The sequence below is a fragment of the Pseudorca crassidens genome, chromosome 16, assembly GCF_039906515.1.
Source record: "Pseudorca crassidens isolate mPseCra1 chromosome 16, mPseCra1.hap1, whole genome shotgun sequence".
Lineage (NCBI taxonomy): Eukaryota > Metazoa > Chordata > Mammalia > Artiodactyla > Delphinidae > Pseudorca > Pseudorca crassidens.
In genome coordinates this window covers 22,281,284-22,300,143 of record NC_090311.1, presented here as the reverse complement: position 1 = coordinate 22,300,143, position 18,860 = coordinate 22,281,284, and the positions used below count along the sequence as shown (strand labels likewise).

Sequence of the window (18,860 nt, the reverse complement as noted above, 5' to 3'; positions counted from 1 at the left end):
TTTATGGCTGCTAGCATGTGCCTTATGTATTGAGGTGCACCTATGTTGGGGGCTTAAATATTTACAATTGTTGTATCTTCTTCTTGGTTGATCCCTTGATCATTCTGTAGTGTCCTTCTTTGTCTCTTGTAATAGTCTTTATTTTAAAGTCTATTTTGTCTGATATGAGAATTGCTACTCCAGCTTTCTTTTGATTTCCATTTGCATGGAATATCTTTTTCCATCCCCTCACCTTCTGTCTGTTTGTGTCCGTAGGTCTGAAGTGGGTCTGCTGTAGACAGCATATATATGGGTCTTGTTTTTGTATCCATTCAGCCAGTCTATGTCTCTTGGTTGGAGCATTTAATCCATTTACATTTAAGGTAATTATCGATATGTATGTTCCTATTACCATTTTCTTAATTGTTTTGGATTTTTTATTGTGAGTCTTTTCCTTCTTCTGTATTTCCTGCCTAGAGAAGTTCCTTTAGCACTTGTTGTAAAGCTGGTTTGGTGGTGCTGAATTCTCTTAACTTTTGCTTTTCTGTAAAGGTTTTAATTTCTCTGTCGAATCTGAATGAGATCCTTGCTGGGTAGAATAATCTTGGTGTAGGTTTTTCCCTTTCATCACTTTCAATACATCTTGCCACTCCATTCTGGCTTGCAGAGTGTCTGCTGAAAGATCAGCTGTTAACCTTACAGGGATTTCCTTGTATGTTGTTTGTTTCTTTTCCCTTGACGCTTTAAATATTTTTTCTTTGTATTTAATTTTTGATAGTTTGATTAATATGTGTCTCGGCGTGTTTCTCTTTGGGTTTATCCTGTTGGGACTCTCTGCGCTTCCTGGACTTGACTGACTATTTCCTTTCCCATGTTAGGGAAGTTTTCGACTATAATCTCTTCAAATATTTTCTCAGACCCTTTCTTTTTTTCTTCTTCTTCTAGGATGCCTATAATTTGAATGTTGGTGCATTTAATGTTGTCCCAGAGGTCTCTGCGACTGTCCTCATCTCCTCTGGTTCTTTTTTCTTTATTCTGCTCCCTGGCAGTTATTTCCACCATTTTATCTTCCAGCTCACTTATCCCTTCTTCTACCTCAGTTTTTCTGTTATTGATTCCTTGTAGAGTATTTTTAATTTCAGTCATTGTGTTGTTCATCACTGTTTGTTTGCTCTTTAGTTCTTCTAGATCCTTGTTAAATGTTTCTTGTATTTTCCCCATTGTTTCTGAGAGTTTTGATCACCCCTACTATCATTATTCTGAATTCTTTTTCAGGTAGGTTGCCTATTTCATCTTCATTTATTTGGTCTTGTAGGTTTTTACCTTGCTCCTTCCTCTGCAACAAATTTTTTTGTCATTTCTTTTTTTTTTTTTTTTTCTGATGGTTGGTGCTGCTTTCCTGTCTTACTGGTTGTTTGGCCTGAGATGTCCAGCACTGGAGTTTGTAGGCAGTTGGATAGAGCTGGGTCTTGGTGATGAGATGAAGACCTCTGGGAGGCCTCACTCCGATTGATGTTCCCTGGTGTGTGAGGTTCTCTGTTAGTCCAGTGGTTTGGACTCAGAGCTCCCACTGCAGAAGCTTGGGCCCAACCTCTGCCCTGGGAACTAAGATCTCACAAGCTCTCAGGCTGAAACTTCTTTCCAGGGACTAAGTTGGAAAGGAAGGACTAATTTCTTTAATCAGGAGCACAGCAAGAGGGCAGGCATGCAGGCCCAAAAAACCATTCTTATCCACTCTGATTCTGATAGTATTATTCTGGTATATTAATCACCTGCTATTCATAGTCAGATTATACTTTGCAATCCAAAAATGTTAATACACTGACTGAACTCACCATTCTGGCAAGAATCCTTTATATCGATAAATACTGAATTGAGGCCTATGTTCTTCTTAACTATTTACCTGGAGTAGTGGGATATTAGTACTTGAACCATTCATTATGATTAAAATGTCCTTGTTGCTCATGAAGATTAGAGGACCCAACCCTTCGCTCTGTTCAGTGGCCACCAACTGGATCCTTAGTTTCACTTAACCTCTTGGAAAATGCATGTTGTTGTTCACAAAGAGAACAGGAGGGTGGTGCGGAAATGTATCACTTCTTTGGTAATAAGTGTTGACATGCAGCAAAAATCGATTGAACGGAACGGAGGTGGTGGCAGTAGCGATGGCTGGAGGGGGGACCCGGGTGGGAGCAGCAGGGGCGAGGGAACCCACTCCACCGGCTCGGGAACTAGGCTTTTCTCACTTGAAGGGAAAAGGAGGTGTGGAAAGGAGCCAAAGAGCAAGCGAGGATGGGTGGGGGAAAGGGAGGTGAGGAGGGTAATTCTCCCATCTGGAAGTCCTGGGAAAGCCATCTCATAGTATTTTATATTAAGGGTCCAGCTCAGTAAAGGGACCTGGTCATTTTAGAAGGGTAGCTGACTTCTGGTTTCTCTTCCTCTTGGCAGCTATGAGATCCTGGCTGGGCCTCTGGATCTCTTGGAATACCTCATGTGCCATGTGTAATCTGAACTTACAATATCCTATTGTACTGAAGGGAGGAAGTTGGAAAAGATAACATTTAAAAAAAATTTTTAGTATGAAACCTACAGAGTCATAACTTCACAAAATATGTCTACTTACAAGGCCAAGACTCCCTCCTTCTCAAACCACTCCCCTCCTTGGCAACACTGCTGGCAGCAGCCATGCTTGACAAAGCAGGATACAAGAAAATGTTACCATTACTAGATTCTAAAGGGCCACACTCAGAGTTAGTTTTTTTCTGGATATCCCTCGAGCTCAGTTAAGAAAAAGGTCCATGCCCTCTTAGGATGTCAAGTGTCCTTCAAACCTTCCCAGACTGGTGCCTGGATTAAGGAGGCATCTTAATCCATTTAGACAAGTGTTGGTGGGTAGAACAGATCAAAATAACTGGCTAAAAAATTGCACAAGCAAAAATGCAATTTACTTCAAAGTTTAAATAGCTACCAAAAAGCATAATTCTATCTGTCCAAACCTTAACCCCAATCACTCATTCAAAAATGTCCATTTCTCCTTATTCTTGTAGCTCATTTCGTTCAAATTTGGGAACAGGTAGATCAAACTGCTTCAGGTAGCAATTGAAAAATAATGATACAACCTGGTTAAACAAGTTAGCTAAAGTGAACACAGGCCTTCCTCGTTTGCATAAGATGGCATTTCAGCTGGAGAATTTGTTTTATAAACAAGCATTGGGGTTGACGTTCAGCAAGCTCCCTGGTTTCCACTCTAATTGCCAGTTTTGTACTTGAATACTTAAATTATTTACATATTCATGAGATTAGAAATCAGATCTGACATTGGGAAATTTCAAGCACATGGAAATCTTGCCAAAGCATGGTATATAACGTTCCACATATTTCTTATGAATAACTGAGTGCCTTTTAATGTAGTGCCTTGGGAAACGTGATGGCATTAGGTAGATATCAGCTTCCTAAGTGTTTGTGCTTGTGCAGAAATCATTTGAATATCCCCAGGGGGTTGAATTTGAAGGATCCATTTATCTTTTATTTCAATCTTGCCCTTTTGACATTAAGGGGATGCTAGGTCTACTCAAAAACAAACAGAGTTGCTGTAAAGGCAAATACTTTAATATGTAATGGCTTATCATTATTATAATCAATAATATTTCTGAGTACCATATATTGGTTCTTGCTTGCTCTGTTCATTCTGGTTCAGTGGTACCTTTTAGTGATTGTCTAAGAGGATATTCAACATTGGCTAAATACGTATAACGTCACGTATGGGGAAGACACCGGATTACGGCTAAGGAAGCCTTGCGTCTAAACCTAGTTATGCCACACCAGGTGGCTCTCTCCTAGGTCTTTGAATAATACATTGGCTGGCATTCACGTGGTGCTAGCCATGTGCCAGGTTCTGTGTTGAGTGTTTTACATACATTATCACAGCACCCTCAAACAGTCCTGTGAGCCAGGTACTGTTATTGCTTCCACTTCACAGCTGGCGAAACTCTAAAAGTTAAATGACCTGCTGAAGGTCACATGGCCATTTGGAGGGCCTGACAGAGAGCTGATGTTCCTGCCTCACTTGCTGTGCTGTCTATCGCTGGTGAGAAACCAATATGACTGAGTTTGGGAAAATGCTGACATCTCTTCCCTTATATCAAGCAGTCATTATTTCCCAGAGAATTCCTGGCATTCAGAGCTGTCGTGATAAACAATGGCCATCTTTTAGTGCTCAGTCAGGAAAAGTAGGAAAGATTAAAAAGAAAGTTGTGTTCTTTTTCTCTATTTTGTTAAAGAAATGTATATGAAACTGTTTAAGTAAAATTGCAGGACTGGTAGAAAGAAAGAAGGGAGAAAGCTAAAAGCAGTTCTTCTTTTAAAAATTTACTTTTATGCAAGTTACTAAAATTCTATTGTATGCTCTCAAACACACTGGCAGTATAATTTTCCTTTTCTATCAATATATGATTTTAACTCAAACTCTGCCTTCATTTATACAGAGAATGCCGCTGTTAATATTTAGGGTTTCAATTTATTTGTGAATAGGGTTTCCTTATGAAAACGTGCTTTCCTCCTTTAAAGCCATGTTTTGGTTTTAAGTGTATCTTACACATATTTACCAAAATACTGAAGGTGAGGCCACCGTGCAAGCCTTAGGATTTCTTCTTTCTTTCATAAACTTTGATACTTTGGAATATAGAGGAGAACAGAGATCCTACAAGCTCCCACATGGTATTACTTGGACTGCTGACTCATAGTGCTCCAGAACAAGTGAGCCAACACAAACTCATGAATATTCTAGAACTGCCGCAAAATGAAGGGTGACCCACCAAACTGTCCTAAGGGTTTTGTCCTCCCTCCACAGAATTAATCACTCATTTGCATGCATTTTTCTTTTTACTTCACAAAACAATGGAACTTTTCCTGAAATAAAACTGACAGGAAGATCCATGAACAGGAGAAAAACAAAGATAATGGGAAAGAGAAATCAGCAAAAAGGTGATCTGGGGACTAAGACAAGGCAGCAGATGAGGTTGACTTGCCCTGCACGGCTTTCTGTTGTAAGTTTTTGAGTTAGTTATAAACACTTAAAAATAGGAAAATGTCATATCTCAAACAAAGCAGGATTACTTCTCTCGAAAAACTCTGAAAAGTCTGGTGACATTGAATGAGCCATCCTCGGTGGCAAGAACAGCAGGCTGGAGCTCACGAAGACCCCCCACCACACCCCACCCTCCTGAATGAACACCTCCTCTCCAGTTTCCCACAACCCAGACCCAGCCGCCGTGTTCAGTTAGTTGCTTGCTTATCTGTGTAGGAACTGAGTCCACGGTCTAGAAGGACTTGGGCACCCAGAGCGGGGAGAAAAAGCTCACTGTGGAGGACTGGAGAAACGTGGACCCTCCTGTTTATGGTCAGGGCCAGCAGGTACATCTGTAGGAGAGGCCTTGCTGCCTGGATAAGCCGAGCAAGGGGGTCTCTCCTCCCCAGCTGTGAGGCACTCTGAGTCCCAGGAGCGTTCACGTTGGCTTCACAACATTGCAGACTCGCCCCTATACAATTCGCTCCGCAGTGTAACCCCTAACAGAGAGACCCCGAGCCCAGAGCCCCAGGATGGTCAGCAGAGCTGAGGTAGATGCTTATTCTTACACATTTCTCCTGTGTTTTTCTTTCAGTCACATCTGTGTTTTGTTTTCACTCATTTCCACTGTCTCCCAACACATCATGTTTAGTGACGTGTTTGAGACAGACTGAGAGATGCCACTGGAGGCAATGTTTCATAGCACAGTTTGTACACTAGTTTATTGCCAAATTAAAATAAAGATGTAATCTGGCACATTTGGCCTGCTGCTAAGCCTTCCTTGGGTGGTTTCCTGTACTGAGGCAACAATGTGGGGGAAAAACAAGGAAGGAAGCGGAAGCTCTGTACCTCTGTTCTCCTGGCTGCTTGGTTTCCAAATGCCAAGAAACAAAGGGAAGGAGCAGAATGTTTGGTTTGCCAACTGCTTAATTACAGAAATAACAAAACTAAATAATGGAGAGTGAGATGTTGGGGGTCCTGGTATAAATGCTGTGGAATTCTTCACGGCATCCACAGTAATTCACTGCTGTTTTGTAAGAAGCTTAAAAGGTGTGACTGTACATAACAGGTATCCCTCTGCCCATTTGGCATGAAGTTTCCATAATGTCTATAATGCTTATTTTTCTGAAAATTCCAGGGCTTTCCAAAGGCACATCCTCACATAGACCCTTCAGAGGCCAAGGAGTCTATCGCCTGTGTCTATACCATGGAAGTCCCCCAACAGGGCTTTTTAAGAAGTCAAGCTACTTCTTTTAGAGCTTCAAAGGGAAAAAGGTCCCAAATCTCTTCAGTCATTCTAGTGGTGGCTGGAGAGTCACATGCTCATTCAAAAAAATTTTCCCTCTTGGCAATCACCTACATCTTTAATATCACAGGTAGAATTCTCTAAGAAAAAATAAGAAAAAAGGCTAAAATATCAAAATAACCTAATCTTATGAATTTTGAGAGCATTTGGTCATACACATTTCTCCCTGATTAAAAGCATTTTTTTTTTTTAATCTGGCTTCCTATGGAACGATGGCCAGTAAAACTCTGTCTTGGGCCAGAAAGCACAATCTGTTCAACCAAACTCTTTTGAGTCCCTTAAAATGCTCACATCAAAAAGCCTCTACTGAGAGTCCAGACACTCGAAATGAAACGCAGCTGGAGCAGAACGCCATGGACCACATGGGCTCTTTCCTGCAAGCCAGGGATCCAGACTTTGTCTTCAGGGCCCTCAGAGTCTCATTCACTAAAGGTGAGAGAAAGCAGTGGCAGGGAAATAAGGGAAAAGTAAAGGTGGCTATGTATTCAAAAGGGGAGTGTATGCCTCAAAAGACTGACAGCAAACAAGGGAAGAGAGGAGAGGAGGACAGTGCACAGGTGAGTGCTGACGGAGCTGTCAGCTCAACGCAATAACTTCTAACAGACGGTGCTGTCTACCTGAGGATTCTGTTCACCACAGGCTGGTTGAAAACAGCATCTGGCAAAGGGAATCCTAGCACCAAAGCTACCTACCATCTTTGCTGAGAGTTCTGCAACAGTAGCAACTGTCACAGACATATTGATGAACAACACTTACATGAAAAAATAAGTGTTCCCACTTCCAAAAGTCACTGGCCTGCCAACACTAGCACAGGGCCCTCCTTAGGGCCCACTGCTGCATCTCATCAGGGTTCAAAGCTCCGTGATTCGTGGGTGATTGCCAGCTATTATTTCCATATCACTGACCTGCTTGAGTGGCCACAGACCTTCTCCACTTGACTTCGGGCCAACACCACCAGCTAATGGCTCATTGGATGGCTGCAGCCCACTCCACTCCCCACTAATGCCCCACTCCTCATGCTGTGATTCAAGCCCTGATACATGGAGCCCTTCCCCAACCCCTACTCATTAGCAGGTGATCTATAATTCTTTTTTCCCAGGATGATTTCTCCTTCATTCTCTTCTGGAGAAACAGAGAGCTTAGCAGAAAGGCTGGCTTCTGCCCCTTTGCTAATCTCCCGATATCCCCATCCATTTAGTAGTGAACCCTACTAAATATCATATTCAAATTCCAATTGCTGAACTTAGACATGTGACACCAATGAGTGGTTTTCCCCTTTGGGAAAATTCATTAACGTCTAAGATTTTTGGTTTGTTAGCTACATACAGAGCAAAGACTGTTAAGGCTTCTTCTACCTCTAAAATGACAGAATTCATTTGGTCTATGGTCACAAAAGATACCTTTTGGTCCTGACCAAGCCTACTGTGATACCATCCTAACTGGTCTTCTTGGTTTTGACCTCACAGCACCATAGTTCATTCTAATATTACTACCAGATTAATCTTTGTAATCTATAGCTCTGAACACATAATTCCACTGAACAAAATGTTCAAAAGGCTCCTAATTGGGAAAACAAAAATTATTTTGCCCAACAGTCAAAGTGGTCCAAAAAAAATTAAGATTAGGTTCCAGGAGTACATGTATAATTAACTTGCCCAAATTTCAGTTTCAGCCAAATAGACACATTCACAATCCTGTTTACATGAGTTTTCTAACTTTACAAATTTATATTATTGTTTATGACATCCCTCTTGTGCAAAACGCGCCCCCTCCACCCCCCACAGAAATACGACAGTCATTAAAGTCCAGGTGAAATCATTTTATAAGATCTCCAACTCCTAAACTTGGGCTGCCAATTTCATATAATCCATCCAGCTACTCTGACTGGGTATCTACCATGTGTGAATGAAGAATCTATCTGCCTTTTTAGTCCCTCTTAGACTACTGAACTCACATGCATTTATATTCTTTCCCTAGATGGAATGAATACTCCTCGATATAGTTACTTTATACCAACAGTGCATCATGCTGAGCACATAAACAGACATGGAGTCTAATATTTGTGGGGGTTTTTTGTTCTTTTCAATCTCATTGGAAGTGCACCTGCAATTATAACTATCCACACAAACACATTTGAAGGCAAAGAAAGCCAACCCCAAGTACCAATTCCCATACGTGGCTGAGTCGGAGCCACATGTCCCAACTCCTCCAGAGTTATCCACTTTGCCACAGTGCTCATGGCATCACTGTCTGAAGTACTGGCACATGAAGGGTTAAATTTTGGGTCATCTCCTCTGACACAACTGCAAAGGTGCATAGTTTTCATTTAGACAGGTAAATTTGGCCCTCAGTGTGCCTCTGGCATCAGGGGGAAAATTAACCAACTGTCAAATAAAATACAAAAACCCAGTGGATTAAATGACTAATATTCTTGTGTCCTGAGCTGCTCAGCTTTGTCTCTGGTAACTGCACCATCCTAGACTAGATGCACTGTGGCTTGACTCCAGGAATGAAATTGTACATTCTGCTGAAAGGGGAGCCAGGCTGCTCGAGAGGAAAAAAAATACTAATTGTAAGTCTTTCCTATTTTTAGGCTAATGTGCATTTTATTTGGCAGTAAGGGCAGGTGCGAATAAAACTCCAATCCTGAGAATTTTAATTTGCTTCCTCAAAAATGCTCATGTCAGTAGAGACCCTGAAAAGTTGTTTATACTATTCCCCTCCCTTCAGGAAGAACCCCATACGTCTATACCAGCTCAGACGGTTTCTTAACCCTAGAATATTCTCCTCACTCAGGAAAGTCTAGTAGTTCTTTAAATGTATGTAATTTGTGACATATAATTCCTCTGAGGGTAATTCTCAGGATGACCTCACTGAACCATGCATTTCACAAAGAGCATTCTAACATTTTACCTGTTTCCCTTTTGCCTTTTATGGCTACAGCCTCTCTCACATTTGCCTTTGTATACTTTTTGCCTCTAATTCTAATCCGATTGTATTTACTGTTGCTAGCCTTATACTCTACCTGAAATGTAAGTTCCTTAAAAGCTGGAGCTACATGTATTTTATAATGTATCTGCTGTACAGAGTACATGATATATTTTACAGCATTTATCCCATAAAATACATATACATATTGCGTGTGCACGCACACACATATATACACACAGATAAACATATGATAGCATAACTTCATTCAATGCCTTCCTAAAACGTAGACCTATCCTTCAGCCTAGCCACCAAGAGAAGAAAAGTCCTGAGATTGCCTGATTCTGAATGTTATCTATGTACATTTCTCTCACTATTTTAGCATATCACTAGCTAATGTTCTTCACTCTTTCAGGGTCATCCTTCCCTTGAAGCCTCTGAGAAAAGCTATGGGTTCTTAATTCCAAAAAAAAAAATGATCACATCTCACATACACAAAGCACTGTCTCAAATTCCATGGGGGTTTCCTGATGGCCTGAAGCTTCCAGGTAAGAACTGCTCCTCCACAATGTCTTCCTTAGGGTCTAGCTTTTCCTTTGTGTGCTGTTTCAGATGCTTACAAAGCTCAAACAAGCAACCTGAGATCCACATTGCTGCCCCTCGCCCCACCGGCCCAGGGTTCAAGCTGCTGCACAGAACAACCTGACAGCTGAGAAGAAACGTAGCGATGACTAAGTAGTTGTCTTTCCCTAGGACAACCGTGCACCACAGTCTCGAACAAGGGGATCACGCTCACCTTTTGGTCTTGGCTGTAAGCCAGAATCCAGTCCTCTTGCTTGGGGTGGAAAAGTAAGCTCTGGATGTAGAAGTTCAGCCGGTACTTTTGATAGGTTGCCCCTTCGTCCGAGCTGATCAGTAAACTGCTCTCAATCTCCGGGTCTGTGAGCAACATAATCTGCGGCAGAGAATTGTTCAGGGAAGAAAACAACAGAAAGTTAAGTGTGCCAATTTACGAGGCTTAAAAATGAGCTAAATGTTTGACAAGGGAGGGAAAAGGAACAGGCAAAGAACGCTTGGCCAAACAAGGACCTTGACTGTCAGGTTTGCTCTCCTACCTTGGACCAAGGCCGTGAAACTGTTTTCACCAAGAAATGAAAGAGGCGGGACAGACTGAAAGGAAGGAGGAGGAAATGTAGGAGTGCATTTTCTTCCCTCCTGTAGGGCTCCTTGGTTTTTTTCCCCAAGGTTATTTCCTTAATCTGAAATATTTCCCATTGTTCCCCTAACCCCAGCCCTCCTTCCTGCTGAGCCTTGTCTAGTCTCCATTTTGGGGGGATGAAACTTGTCACAGTCTTTTGCGAGAAAGGTGGAATGAAGTAGAAAGAGGATGGAGTCCACGGTTTTTCTCTCCATCGCAAACCCTCCCGTTCACATCAACGATATCCCATGTCATCCTGCCTTTCGTCTGATTTTCTGAGTCTTGAGTCAAAGACTGTGCATTCGAAAGCCTGCTCTGGGTATTGTCCAAAGGCTCCTTTACCACCTGCTAACATATTAATAGTTTACTTATTTATTTTCTTTATTGTCTATATATTCTCTCTAGAACACAAACCCATGAGAATAGTGATATTTCTCTATTTTTATCCCCACAAGTGCCTTCCCAGCAGCTAGAATGGGGTCCAGCATATATTATATATTCAATAAATATTTGACATGAATGAACGAAAGTTAAAGGAATGAATGGAAAGTTTTTCAGAGTAGTCACATAGATCTAGAAAGATGCCCAGAGTAATTTGAGCAGATATGAATGTAAGTTCCATGGAAAAAGTCATTGGATGCCCTTCTCCATCTTTGGCCTATTGACAAAAGAATATGCTATACTCATGTAAAAATTCACAGCTCCAGAGGCTTGGGACTTTCTCCTTTTGAGGGTTAACCTTGGCCATTGCAGTGTGAACAATCCACAACAGGAGCAAGACAGAGGAGCTGCTCTGAAAACAGCTTTTTACTCTCTTGTTTCACGCCTCTAGGAATATGTGATAAAGCACCTCATTCCCGACTCTGCAGGTTGCCTTTCACTCAGTCAAAGTGCACACCTTATGCCTCCAGTCAGGTGGCCTTAATGCTGCCCACTGACTTCTTCCCCAACAGCTTATTCATTGGCACTTTCTGAGTTTGGTTTGGAGAAGCCTGAAAGATGTGCTTAATGTGTGGCCGTATGAAGAGAGATCACTGCAGCCCAGGGTTTAAAGATTACCAGCTAAGGATGTGGCGGTTCCAGGAAAAGGAGAGAGAGAGAGAAAGGAAGAAAAAAAAAAAAAAAAAACGAGAGCCCTGTCGTAAGAGAACAGAGTGCCAGGCAAACGCACAGGGCTTTCTCAGGCATTTGGAGGCAATCATATTAAAACCTCAGGACAGTTAGTGTCATATTCCAAAGTGGTGTCCGATCACGGCAAATGGCACACAACGATCTCACACCAGACACGCTCAGCCTGAACTGTGTTTATGTTACCCAGGATGAATTTCAGGTTCCTCGCTGTTCTTTCACCCTGCCCTTCTCGAAGAGGAGAAAGGGACGGATGAAGTGGAGTGAGTGGAACGCTGTGGCTGTCAGCTCTGTTCCGGACAAGACGAAGAGCACACACAATACTGGAGACTAATTGCCTCCCCTCCCATGTTCTGGTGAAGCCACTGTCCATCGACCATAAATTCTGACAAAGTAATAGGTCTCTCTGTCTTGTAGTCACCAAGCAGACAGTGTTCCCTTTCTGGATAGCTGATGCAGAACCATCAGGTAATCTGCTGAGTACAAACTTCCGTGTCATCAGTAAAGTCTATTGTATGTACTAAGGACGATCAGATGGCTCCTAAATTCACAAGAATATTTCCAGGGGATTTCATATTTACTGGCACACAAAAGCTGTCATTTTCCAAAAACAAATAAGTCATCAAATGATCATATTGCTTTATGTCTCCAACCACAATTAACAATAATATATAACAGCCTTTTGCACTACTGCCAGCAAGTAATTTCTATGATAATATGAACAGGCTCAATTTTATAAAGCATCTATTATCTCAGGCAAGGTGATTTTCCCCACTCCCCTGCTTTTCTATTTCCCTGTAAACCAGAATATGTTTACTCTCTTCCCACAAGTGCGGATCTCACCACCTGCTTCTCCTGGCAGACTACTTCATCAAAATAAAAACCCTGGGCCTACAGAATATCATCAAATCAAGTTGATTATTTATCATTTATTTAAAATACTTCTGATACTCATTTATACTCTGAGTCAACAAACTGTATGAGATATTCTGCATCTAAGTACTATTGGATGGGGGAGGTAGAATAATACAAATATTTTCAAACATATGGTTATTTAACATTAAGTAAATATAACTCCTGGCTTCCTCAGTCTTTTCTTCTGGGTACTAAAAATATGTAGACCAAAATCTCACCATTTCTTTACAGTCTTCACCTAAAACCTTCTATTTGGGAATTTGACATTTTGGAAATTATAGAAGATGTCAGGATATTCCCCCCTGTAAGATTTACAGATGTATCTGTATTAGACAAACCTTCCAGTGGTTCCTCTTTCAAATCTCTGCTCCAATCCACTCAAAACAAACAGGTCAGTCTGGATCCATTTTTGTTTAGCCATTTTTTATTGTAAAAACAACTTTGTAAGACTGCCAGTAGAATTCAAAATAAAAGAAAAATAGGGACTTCCCTGGTGGCACAGTGGTTAAGAATCCGCCTGCCAATGCAGGGGACATGCCATGACCCCTGGTCCGGGAAGATCCCACATGCTGCGGAGCAACTAAGCCTGTGCGCCACAACTTCTGAGCCTGCGCGCCACAACTACTGAGCCCACAAGCCACAACTACTGAAGCCCACGCACTTAGAGCTCGTGCTCCACAACAAGAGAAGCCACCGCAATGAGAAGCCCACGCACCACAATGAAGAGTCGCCCTGCTCACCGCAACTAGAGAAAGCCTGTGCGCAGCAATGAAGACCCAACGCAGCCATAAATAAACAAACTTACAAAGAAAAATAAATTGACCCTATCCCATCAACAAGTGAAACCATGTTTGTGCCCCCTTCTACTCCTTTATCCGCAGCTACATATCATATCATGGATTGAGTTTTTGCTTGTTTTTTTTTTTCATTTAATATTATGGCCTATATTCATTTCCACCTGAACTGTAAACACACAAATGCATACACACACATTAATACACACACATTAATACACACCACTGTATACAATGTATTTCAATTGCTTAATCACAAGCTCCAACACAGTTAGGTTACAACTGGTTCAGTGGTTGAACCATAGTAAGTGCTTAATGAACTATTAACTGGATTAGTGGAATCTTATTATTTCAGTCTTCAAATCAGAATCCTTTAGTAATTATATTTCAAATGAGTTAAAGTTTGTTCTGTCATGTTGTAGTTTATGAAAAGTAAATATGTTAGTAAGCAAATAAAGAATTTAAGACCTAAATAGAAAATGTTTAACCCATTTGAGAAAAAAGATACAGTGTAAATAATAAGTGTGATCCAATCTTTAGACGAAAATGATGCCCTTTATAAATAAAGTTCTAAGCCATCAATATGGGCTTCCTTGGTGGCGCAGTGGTTGAGAATCTGCCTGCCAATGCAGGGGACCTGGGTTCGAGCCCTGGTCTGGGAGGATCACACATGTCGCGGAGAAACTGGGCCCGTGAGCCACAACTACTGAGCCTGCGCGTCTGGAGCCTGTGCTCCACAACAAGAGAGGCCGCGACAGTGAGAGGCCCACGCACCGCGATGAAGAGTGGCCCCCGCTTGCTGCAACTGGAGAAAGCCCTCGCGCAGAAACAAAGACCCAACACAGCCAAAAATAAATAAATAAATTTATTTTAAAAAAATAATAATAAAGTTCTATCTTCTCAAGATGGTATTCTACTAGGAAATATTATCAAAATAGAAACTTCAAATTAGTGAATATTCCTCAAAAAATAATAGATTACATTCCTTAAATATATTCAGTGATCCCTGTTTTTGTTGATTTACATTGGCTATCTTCTTTTGGCTTTCTTTTTTCTCCTTTTTTAATTAATTTATTTATTTTTGGCTGCATTGGGTCTTCGTTGCTGCACATGGGCTTTCTCTAGCTGTGGCGAGCAGGGGTTACTCTTCGTTGTGGTGCATGGGCTTCTCATTGTGGTGGCTTCTCTTGTTGTGGAGCATGGGCTATAGGCATGTGGGCTTCAGTAGTTGTGGCATGCGGACTCAGTAGTTGTGGCCCACAGGCTCTAGAGCACAGGCTCAGTAGTTGTGGCACATGGGCCTAGTTGCTAAATGGCATGTGGGATCTTCCCAGACCAGGGCTCGAACCCATGTCCCCTGCATAGGCAGATTCTTAACCACCGCTCCACCAGGGAAGCTCCCTTCTTTTGGCTTTTCATGTGACTCTGAATAAATGGTGTTTTGCTGTGTTTAATCCTCTGCATTCTGGAATACAATCTGAATGACAGAACTTTAAAAGACCTTTATAAAAGGCATGACTCCAAACTCTGCAGGATTCCTGAAGTGAGCTCTCTAAAAAGAGGGCTTGTGTGCCTAGCATAAAGCTTGTTCCACAGTAGGTCCATCCATCTTTGTAAATGAACAAATGAAGGAATAAAGCAATGAGTCCTCCTCGTCCCTGCTTCTGCTAAATGCAGTTCATGGATCCCTGGGACATTGAGAGTTCTGAGTCCTCTGAAACAAATCTCTGCTGTGCTACTTGGAAGTAAGTGGGGTGGGTAGAGACAATGGGAAGAGTCTGCCCTTAACGGGAAAGTAATTATTCTCTGTTCAGATCAGCCCATGAGTGATTAGAACCAGTTTACTCCTGTCCTGCAGGGTGTGCTGCACTCACTGCACCTACAGGTGAACTGTTTTCCATAGAAAGTCAATAATGGTGACACCGGCTCCCACCACCCAATTCTAAGCAATCGTTCATCATCCACTTCAGGGGAAGGGAAAAACTTTATTTGCTCTTCCTAGAGGTGATAAATGAACGTGAAATGCAATTTATAGATTTCAAATATGTCACTTCTACCTTTTTTTTGGATATTAGTCCTTCTGAAAGCTCAGCGTCATCAAACATCAAATGCATCTCCACTCTCTTTGACTTGCTCCAGGTTCAAAATAGGGTTAAATGATGTAATTCTACAAAACGCTGCTTGACAGCTTCCTGATCCTTCCAGGTGTCTACTCAGAACATTCCTCCCAGAAGAGCGCTCCTACCATTTAGTCTTCCAGATTCTTTTCCTAGGTGTGTTGTTCTTGGTATTCCATTATCTACCTATTTAGGCAGGGTGGAGTCATTAATAAGAGGCAGCTTTACCACCCCAAGGCATACATTTTTTTCCCACCATTTCTTTGGTCCTAGAGCAAAGAGTATTTACTTTATGTGTTGTTTATTATTTGTTTGCTCATTTGTCTACTCCTTGTCATTCACGGACTGGAATCAAGAAGAGGTAATATACTAGGGATATCTCTCTTGCTTTGCTCAAGGCTTAACTCAGACCCAGATGCCCATATCACAGGTGCATAATAAGTAATTTCCATAGTGATAATGACAATGACAAAGAAAATAACAGTAGCAGCAATTGGGCACTCTAGTTATCTAGCCACTCCATTCAAACAAAAATCTATCTATAAATAGTATAAGAGGCTATCTGCAAAACTCTGGCTCCAATATAAAAAACAAATTAAGCAAAATATAATCAGAGCAAGTAAATAATTGGCTGACCCATGTGGATGGAAGAGCTGCCTATTCCGAATGTGAGGTGGGCATTTACCCTTCCCAGATGAGCTGAGGGTGAAAGCAACAAGTGCTTAGCAATGGGCAACTGTTTGGAGGACAGTATTAGGGAAAGTTACACAGGATCCCAGAATGACCCATGAAAAGGAAGTCACTGAAGTATGAACAACAGTGAGAAAAGGAGAGGAAAGTTATTAAAAAGAAAAAGGTTCAATCAAGTAAACACGGATAGAAAAGAGTCTGTAGAAAGACATACCCAGTGAGCAATCACTTGTCCTAAGTCCCACTCTCACCCTCTCCCCCAAACTCAGTGAAGCTCACCTAATGTTAAGTAACCCACCCATGTTCATTAACACGAAGGAGGGTCATTCAATACTAAGAGATCATCTTCTTGTGACCTGAATATTGATTCAATGAAATTGGAGAGAAACAATAGACCATCTTCTTGTGACCTGAATATTGATTCAATGAAATTGGAGAGAAACTTTTGCACTGTATTCTGTAAGTTTACTTCTGAACTTTTTTTTTTTTATGAGGACTCAAAGCTTTTGAATTTTCAGGGGGAAAAAAAGAGTTTTCAAGAAGTGTATCAAACAATTTCAGTCCTTCATACTTCTCTTAATAGCCTTAGAAGACCCAACCTATTACCTATTATGTAATAATAATGATAATTCAGTCAATACTCTTTTTGCCAAACCCTGTAAGGTACAGAATAGTAACACTCACCAGAAATGATAACATATGGGTTACATATCGGTTACACTCCTTGGAAGACAGTTCAAGAAAGAAAGTTTATGGAAGATTGCTTCCGATTTGGGACTATGGAACACAACCCTCTCTTTCGAGTTAACTTAGAGAATCTCAAACTAAAAAACACCATTTCGCTGTGAGACTCTGTTCCCATTACTGTGGTCCTCTGCATGCATGTGGACAGGTTGATATGCTGGGCTGAGTGTGGGGATACTGAACCACATGCTTGTTTTCCACAAGAAGAGCCATGACCGAATCCTAAACCTGACCTTTGTCAATGTTGTGGGTGTGTGTACTTCCTCAGAAAAGAGGAAGAAAGTGAGTTTAGTGAATCCCACTCATGCCATGAGAAGAAGGAAAAACAAACCATAAATATATACTATAATCACAGTATCCCATGGGGCCTAACTCCAAAGATGGATTTGGGTTTCATTTCTGCCATGTCTCTGATGCCAATTTGAAGATCTCACAGCTCACTTAATCTTTTTTTGAGCCTCCGTTTCATCATTGAGGGTAGTGATACTATAAAAAAGCTCATATGTATTGAGCATCTGCTATGTACCAGGCACTCCACTAAACCTTTAAAATATATTACCTCATTAAACTGTTAAAATACTTCAGATCGATATTACGTCCATTTGACAGAAGAGGAAATGAGGCTTTGAGGAATGAGGTGATTTGTTTAAGGTCACACTGCTGATCAGGGGTAAAGATATCTATGGGATCAAATAAGATCATCTGTGTGAAAGCAACGTTAAGCTTTGTGCCAATGATACCATTATTACTTCACAAAGAATGTCACATTAGTACTGTACGTTCTGATAAAATGCGATAGTTGAGTTCTAAAAAAGAAAGAGATAAATCTTGTTTTACAAATATCTCATAAAAGTATTGCCTAGATGGGAAGAAGTGGGGAGGCAATCAGGGACTAGGAGTTAAATAATGGAGATTCAATAACAAGATGATTGGTAAGATATTCTTGAAGAAATATAGATAATTTGGGGAGGGGGCTTTAAATATAAATCTATGGAAGCAAAGTACCCAGTCCTGGTTCACACTCAGATTTTTCACAACGGTGTTGGCCTCCTCTTCCTTATTCTTCTACCTTCGCTCCTCCATAAAACTGGTTTTATTCTTTATCATAAGTAGGGGTGAGAAAAAAATGATAGAAATGGTCAAAAAAGCTCTGACCTAATGACAGTACAGGTAAGGAAACAAACATTTCCATACAAGCTTGTTCTCAAAAAAGTTTATGCTGTGGACCTTCCCTGGTGGTGCAGTGGTTGAGAGTCTGCCTGTTAATGCAGTGGACACGGGTTTGTGCCCCAGTCCGGGAAGATCCCACATGCCACGGACCAATAAAGCCCGCACGTCACAACTACTGAGCCTAAGCTCTAGAGTCCGCAAGCCACAACTACTGAGCCCACGTGCCACTACTACTGAAGCCCGCACACCTAGGGCCTGTGTTCCGCAACAAGAGAAGCCACCGCAATGAGAAGCCTGCGCACGGCAACAAAGAGGAGCCCCCGCTCGCCGCAACTGGGGGAAAGCCCGTGCGCAGCAATGAAGACCCAATGCAGCCAAAAATAAAATAAATAAATAAAAAAAAAGAAAAACATCATTCACTTAAAAAAAAAAAAAAGAAATTCTAGTCTGTGGATTTTCAGGATACATAAACTGCCCAGATTAAATTATAGAAGAATATATCCATTAAATATTCATTAAAATGTGCATAATTAACTGTTCAGTAAGAGAGCCCATATCTAGGCATTTCAATCCCATCATTTAATTAAGGATCTCATGCTATAAAAAATGAGTTTCTTAAGAGCAAAACCAGTTCTTGTCCCTTTATGTTCACAACAGAACCACCAATATCAATTACGACACAATCTAGCAAAAAAACGGAATATTTACTGTTGTCTTGGGTCTTAAAATAAACTGACTGACTTTTTAGGTAGCCTTGGACCAAAACAACAAAAGGTCATTTGTGAATGGTTGAATGGTAAATGTGTCCCAGAAACCTACAGCAAGT

The 18,860-nt window shown here is 41.2% G+C and overlaps 1 protein-coding gene across 5 annotated transcripts in view; it reads right to left on the bottom strand.

Moving 5' to 3' along the window:
* Nucleotides 1-18,860, bottom strand: part of SORCS1 (sortilin related VPS10 domain containing receptor 1) — a 660,265-nt gene that overhangs the window by 208,336 nt on the left and 433,069 nt on the right. For all 5 annotated transcript variants that reach the window (XM_067709470.1, XM_067709467.1, XM_067709469.1 and 2 more), the window contains one exon: nt 10,075-10,233. In XM_067709470.1, the coding sequence (XP_067565571.1) occupies nt 10,075-10,230 (156 nt within the window). In that variant the 5' untranslated portion in view covers nt 10,231-10,233. The remainder of the gene's footprint in view (nt 1-10,074; nt 10,234-18,860) is intronic.